General features: G+C 27.8%; 2 protein-coding genes across 2 annotated transcripts; both read right to left on the reverse strand.

Moving 5' to 3' along the window:
* Positions 1–531: 531 nt before the first annotated feature.
* On the reverse strand, positions 532–1,737 carry LOC110662507 (putative HVA22-like protein g). The gene is made up of 6 exons (XM_058153788.1): positions 1,673–1,737; positions 1,476–1,580; positions 1,329–1,385; positions 1,176–1,239; positions 906–1,103; positions 532–795 (listed from the first exon to the last, which is right to left on the reverse strand). The coding sequence occupies exons 1-6, from the start codon at positions 1,699–1,701 to the stop codon at positions 532–534; spliced, it is 717 nt and encodes a 238-aa protein (XP_058009771.1). The 5' UTR covers positions 1,702–1,737.
* A 4,286-nt stretch (positions 1,738–6,023) lies between these two features.
* LOC131179426 (auxin-responsive protein SAUR23-like) lies at positions 6,024–6,481 on the reverse strand. The gene has a single exon (XM_058146284.1). It carries the CDS (start codon positions 6,342–6,344, stop codon positions 6,048–6,050), a length of 297 nt encoding a protein of 98 aa, XP_058002267.1. The 5' UTR covers positions 6,345–6,481; the 3' UTR covers positions 6,024–6,047.
* Between the last annotated feature and the right edge of the window lie 862 nt (positions 6,482–7,343).

Here is a 7,343-nt window from a genome sequence, read left to right on the forward strand (position 1 = left end):
ACTTTGAAAAAACATATTAAAGAAAACACTATACCGGCTCCATTTATTTTAAGGAAAATACTTTTTTGTAAAATATTTTTTATATTTTTTAGTGTTTAGGATATGAATGGGTTAATAGAAAATATTTTTTTGATGAAACTAAGGAAAATGACAAAAGTCAATTTTTTAAATTTTGATACATGCATAAGATAAACTTATGCTATTAAATTAAATAATTCATATACAAATTATTTTTCATGTGATAAACTAAGCCTAGGAAAAGAAAAAAGAAAAAAAAGTCTACCATCTTCTTTGAATTGAATTGAGTGTTTCTCTCATGTTGGCCTTCTGCTGCAAATTTGAGAAGTCAACTGATATTACTTTACATTATAAATAGCTTTTTGCAGCACACACATTTGTCCATTTTCTTTAAACACATAAATATCCAAGATTTGATACATACTATTTGAGAACCAGAGATATTAATCACAATATACTGCAGTTTGCAGTTCAACATCCGGCATTTGACATGAATGGCAAGAAACTACAAATTCAATGGCTTGCTGCTCTGTGAAATAATCTCCATCTGCCGCGTCTCGGCTGAACAGTTTCCTTAGGTAATTTTTCTTGCAGAGAGGATTCTGAATTTCCAATCTCAATGGACGACAACGGTTCATTAGGCATTTCCTCCGATTCACTGGATGGCTCCTGTGGCTGCTGAGAATATGCATCAGATTCTTTGATCTGCCCATCTTTCGTAGGCTGGTTAATTATATCAGAAACATGAGGTTCTGTAATTGTAGCATTTAATTCTTGCTGTCAAAGAAAACGCAAATAAAAGGCAGTGTCTCAACGAGAAGGCAGGAAAAAAAAATTAAAAATAAAAAAATAAAAAAATAAACCCAACTCCTTGTATGCGAAAGTACCTGATCAGAATGAGACTGTGATGCTGATCGAGAAGAAGCACACTGAAAAATTTTTAAAAACTTTGTTACAGCCATTTCCCAATAAAGAAGTGCTAACTCCCCACCCTTATCCCTCATCTCCAACAAACTATGATCAATTTCAGTCTCATGTTTCGTCACAAAAGGCCGGAAAAAGCGATTATAAAAATACACCGTTCCCTGATGAAAAGTGAAAACAATCAGAACAACCAGATAAAATTGCTTCCCAAAATTAGGTTTTAGCATTCATACTTTCGTTTTCTGATGCCAAAGATATATAAAGAATGCCAACTTTGCTTCACTGTACAATGGTAACCTTCAAGAGAGAAAAAAGAATGAACATCAAAGAACAACATAAAATGAAAACCAAAAAAAACCTAGCTTTAAAGTTTAAAGATACAATACCATGAAATTAAATTGTCCCCTACTCTCTCACAGACGGTAAGCATTGCAACTAAAATCCTAAAAAAATTTAAAAATAAGTGAATTAATGAAGATGATTGCTGCATATATATTGAAAAAGTACTGTAATAATTTTATTAAAGTACATACCAATACTGACACCAAAACTGAAGTTGTTCTATTTCAAGTATGCTTATGCTCTTCTCTACTGCTTTAAAACATTCGTAAGCCGGGTATGCATAGCCAAACATCATGCTGTCGAAAATTCATACGTTAGCATTCCCAAACGAGAATTAATGGGAATGGTAAGAAAAGGAATGGATAGAGAATTCATTTTAGTTGCATACAGAAGGCCTCTCGATACAAATGATCCCATATTCCTGAAGATTTTTGTAGCAGTTCAATATATCTGCAACATACAGTATGCATTCTAAATAATAAAGATCACTAAGTAATTCAATTTCAATTTCTGAGTAATCAAACCAAAAGAAGATTATACTATTACAAAAAAAGATCCAAAGCATAAGTGGTATGGTACCTGGTTGCAGACAAAACTCATAGCAGAGAACTTAAGCACAAAATGAGACAAAAATAAAAACTTGCATAGCAGTTAATAGTTATAGAAGTGGAAATGAAAGTAAGAAATTAGAAACCGCTTTGGTTTGGTCGCACCGTTTTCAAGAATCGGGTTTTCAAGTTTGGTGGACCGTTTTCAAGAATCGGGTCGAGACCAGCCCATAGATTTTTGGGTCAGTGTACCAGTAATGGTGCGTAAATTTTAAGGGTGCTTGTTCTTGTCTTTGTTCCCAACTATGTGCCGACAATATATATATCCCTAAAAATTTAAAATTTAAAATCTAAAATCCTAAAAATCTAAACTCTAAATTATAAAAATCTAAACCTTAAAATTCTAAACTCTAAACTCTAATCCTAAATCTTAAATCCTAAAATTCTAGAATTAAGTTTAAATTTTTAGAGTTTAGGTTTTTAGAATTTAGAGTTTAAAATTTTAAGTTTTAGAATTTAAAATTTAGGGTTTAGATTCTAGAGATTAGGATAAAGATTTTAAAATTTTAGGCTTTTAAGGTTTAAAAATTTAGAATTTAGGGTTTAGATTTTTATAATTTAGAATTTTAGGGTTTAGAATTTAGATTTTTAGGGTTTTGAATTTAAAATCTTAAAATTTAAATTTTTTAATTTAATTAGGATAGTTGGAACATGTTATTGTTGGGCCTAGTAGCATTAGTTGAAGAAAAATGAGGGGATTAATATAGATTGTACATTGTTTAATCCATTAGATTAATGATTAACTTTCAGTTTTATTCAATAAAATGACTAACTTCAGTTATTCTTGCCACCAAATATTTGGCCAAATTTGCCCAATGTAACCATTTTATTGCCTATACAAACAACAAAAATAAAGATTCCTGAAAGGAGAAAACAATAAATCTTGGAGGAAGGTGAGAAGCACTATTTATTTATTTTAATAAGACATTATATTTCATTAACTTTTTAATTAGCATATATTATTTAATTTTTAATGACCTATTAGTTCAATCATTAATTCATATAATACTATATTTTGTGGTTATATTATTAAAATTATTTTAAATTCGCAAAAGTACTATGGTTGAGTTTGTTTAAAAAATAATTAATTAGCTAAGCTTGAATGTGAAACTGCTAGATATATAATATATTAATCAAATTTACTTTTAACTTTTAAAACAAATTATTATAAGAATTGATTATACTGTACATAATTTCATTTTAATTGTAAAATACAAATAAAATGAAAATTTTATTAATTACAAAAGGATAAAAATAGTTAAAGTCATTATTAAGTTGATTGATTGGTTGAATGGGATTTGTAATGCAAATCATCAGCTATTTATAATTTTTCTTGCAAGTAATTAAAAAAATATAGAGACACCACTTTTCACGTTCAAAAAGCATAAGGAAGTTATTGTCCACTCCTTCTAACTTCTCTTAACTTCTTTACTTTAATTAACTTCCTACCTTCCGTTAACTTTGTTGATAAATAGCCCCATAATCACTAATAATTATCTAATAATTAATTTTCAAACCTTATAGTTAAATTAATAAAATAAATTAATTTTATGAAAAATTAATTTAATTAATAATAATCTTAAAAGAAAATTAATAGTTCAATAAATTATTAAAAAGGAATCTTAGTGTCATCTTTGATTGCAATGATTGGCATAATAATCATGGAGCCGTGTTGTAAGGTTAATAATTAACAATCACAAGGAGGGATATTCCAAAGAAGATTTGGCAGCGAAAGCACATGATTCCATGTGCATTACCATCCAAATCAATGTTTGTGCATTGACAAGCAAATTTGAAGTAAACAAATAGAGAAGGCACTCATTCGCTCTAAGCTTCCAATCATACTCTCGCACAGGGCCATTTTAATTTTTTTTTTTTCTGAATTTTTTTGGTTTATTCAGCCTGCAAATTACAAGCCAAAACTGAACCAAACTTCATTGCATTTTTATGGGGCACGTGCAAAGAAAGTGAATTTAAAACCAACTTGTTATAGAATAAATTTTGAGCTTCATATAATTATAAATAAAGATAGTATGCATATCAGATGCACTGACTATTATTGTATCCCAACCTAAAATTTCTTGAGCGCAAAGAACGAAAATAAACATGTGCCATCTGACTCTCATCTATGGTTCCAACCTCCAAGCTTAAATTATATCTTTCTCTACACCACGAAAAATATTTTCCTTTTTTAAGTCTTATTCACCATAATTTTTAAAATAATATTTAATATTTTTATTTTAGTCAAAATACTACAATCCTTATTTATGCTTCTTAGTGACATAATATTTATAATAGTATTTAGAATATAATAAAGTAATTTATGAAAAATTATTCTTCATAACTTCTGGAGATTGAGGAAGCTTTGATTAGAGTCAATAATATAATACTATTATTTTTATATTTAACAGTTATTTTTATCGAACACTTCTATTTAAAATCACTATATAAATAACTAATTATTAACCGTTAATATTTAATAGCTAACCGCTAATGAATGTTTATATATATATATATATATATATATATATATATATATATATATATATATATAAACACATAGATTATTAGAATACTTGTAGCATAAATCACTTCTTTAATTTTGAAGGAGTGAGTATTAAATTCTAATTTTTTTTCATTAAATAAATATTATTATTTTTCAGTGAAATAACGTTAGGAAGTGAGGCTGGGTCAACCCTAAGAAATTTTCGTGTGAGAACTTATTAATAAATTATGGTTATAAACTCTTATTGGATCTACATGAAGATTTAATTTTCCATTTCTATTATATTTGGTAAACTAAATTTATGTATAATTTATTTGAAACCAATCAAATTCTTAAATTTTTTTTTCTAAAAAAATTCATTGGCAGAAAAATTCAAATGATGCCTTGTCTTTTGTGCAGTCACATATATTTTTCTATTTTTATTTCAGATGATGCATTGTATTTTATATATTCACATATTTGATTTCTATCTTAGTTGACAAAATATTTTATATTAATCTTTTAATAGCTTTAATTAGTAAGATAATAAACATGTTAAATTGATTGATCAGCAAATAGGGTAAAACATAAAAAATTTATTTGTATATAAAGCAAGAAATATATTGACTTTATGCCAATTAACACGCAATGAGATTGAATGACTTGTTTGATTAGGCTAAGAAAGTAAAACTTTTCAAGAAATATAAAAAGTAGTCTTATTTAGTTTGCATTGTCAAATCAACTTTCTGGAAAGTTGAACATTTTACTTTATGGGAAGTATAACACTCTACTTCCCTTATGTAAGGGAATTAATTTACTTAGATAAAACTTAGTAAGTTGCATTTGGCTAATTAAGTACAAAAAATTTATTAATTTATTTTTTAATTTATTATACTTTAAATTATTTTATAAGCATTATTATCTTTTAAAATTTAAAACAAATTACTTTCTCATAAGTTAATTAGTATATACCAAACACATTTATATGATAAGTTAATTTATAAATACTAAACACATTTATATCATATTTTCTAGGTAGTAATTAAGTTCCTTACAAGTATACTTCCCAGGAAATATAATTTCTAAGAGGTAAAGTATTTTAAACTAAATAATGCTTGAGATTTACATGTAATTAATTATGAGAATTATTTTATATTACATGTAAGTTTCACTATGAATATTGTATATTAAATTCACGATGAACTGAGCATAGATAAAAATTTCCCTTACACTCCAATACTCAAACCATACTCTCTCTCTCTCTTTTCAAAAGAAAAAATAAAAAAGAAAATTTACATGTCTCTTTCCAAACATTTGAAAAATCTCTCTGGAATAATAACCATGGATGCTTCTACAATTAATAATTCTTTCTCTTCACAAAGAAAAGAAAGAAAAAGGAAAAAAAAAAATATATATATATATATATATATATATATATATATATATATATATATATATATATAATAAAAAAGAAAATTTACATGTCTCTTTCCAAACATTTGAAAAATCTCTCTGGAATAATAACCATGGATGCTTCTACAATTAATAATTCTTTCTCTTCACAAAGAAAAGAAAGAAAAAGGAAAAATATATATATATATATATATATACTCACACAGACACACACTACCAAAATTTGTGCAGAACTCATATTTTCCTTCTTGTTATTTTCATGACGCATGCAGCCGAGAAGTGAGATCAATGAAGACTTGTTCTTGGCAAGGAATTGTTAGGCCACCCATTGGATGATTGAAGCCGAACTCTTCTTCAGCTTGATTGAGCAAGTCTACGAATAAAGGATGATTTATATATGAAATTGGAACTACAAATCTCTTCTTCTGGTATTCTCCAACGTATACTGCAATGTGGCCTCTAGGGACTTCTTGTTGATTTCTGATGAGAAGGGGTTGCTGCCCCTTCAGAATTTGCTTGGCACTAAAGATCTTGGAAGGCAAATGGATACCCATAGCTCCTGACAAGTTTTTTACAGGAGTTGGAAATTTCTGCAGGTGGAGTGAGTATTTATAGAGAATTGAGAAAATAATATAATTTGTTTAATAGAGGCAAATGGGAACCTTTCCCCTCATGAAGGTGCTCACATGGCTTTGCTATGGTGATGTAGCAGACCCACTTGATTCTTGGAAGCTTATGGTTCTAGAAATAAATACACATCCCTGTCTGTGTCCTTATTAATGCTTCAAAACAGGCGGCCGTACACCGGTAAATTACAACCAGCAATGTAACCAGCCTTCGGTTAGTTACATATGTACGTACTCCTCCGCATACCAAATTTTTATATATTTTTTTCCTCGATTACATGATTTCATGGATCAAAATTTATTTATTATTCAATATAGTTCATATATTACTATATATGTTAGTTAATGTCTATAAGTCTTTAATAAAGTTGATAGGGTATGTAACGCCCTCACTGTAGGTAGTCCGTACATTCTACTATTCCAGCGACTAATGTCTGTTCGGACAGTCAGAATGTCTAAAACCACATTTAAACTATAGTGAAGAGACCTAAATTAATGGAATAAATGTAACGAAAAATTTAATAAATATAGGAAATAATTTTGGGACCCAATTTTAAGGTCTATTTAGGTAAAAATGACATTAAAGATGTTAAAGAAAAGTTAGAGAAAATAAAATAAAATTTAGAGAATTTATTAATTGATACAAAAATAATAAAAATAACTAGATATGCATCCCGAAGAGCATTTTGGTCATTTCACCCCCTAGAGGTGAATTTTGACCTAAATGTCAAATTAAAAATTGAGAAAATAAAATAATTAACATAAATTAAAAATTTATGAAATGAATTGGAAAATGAGATAAGAAAAGAAGAAGAAAAGAAAAGAAAAAAAAAAGGCTCATGAAATTTTTTAAAAAAATTTAAGTACACATAAATGTATATATATAAATACCCACAAGAGACAAAACCCCACCAACCATCTTCTTCT

Source organism: Hevea brasiliensis, chromosome 1, assembly GCF_030052815.1.
Source record: "Hevea brasiliensis isolate MT/VB/25A 57/8 chromosome 1, ASM3005281v1, whole genome shotgun sequence".
In the NCBI taxonomy this organism is placed as follows: domain Eukaryota; kingdom Viridiplantae; phylum Streptophyta; class Magnoliopsida; order Malpighiales; family Euphorbiaceae; genus Hevea; species Hevea brasiliensis.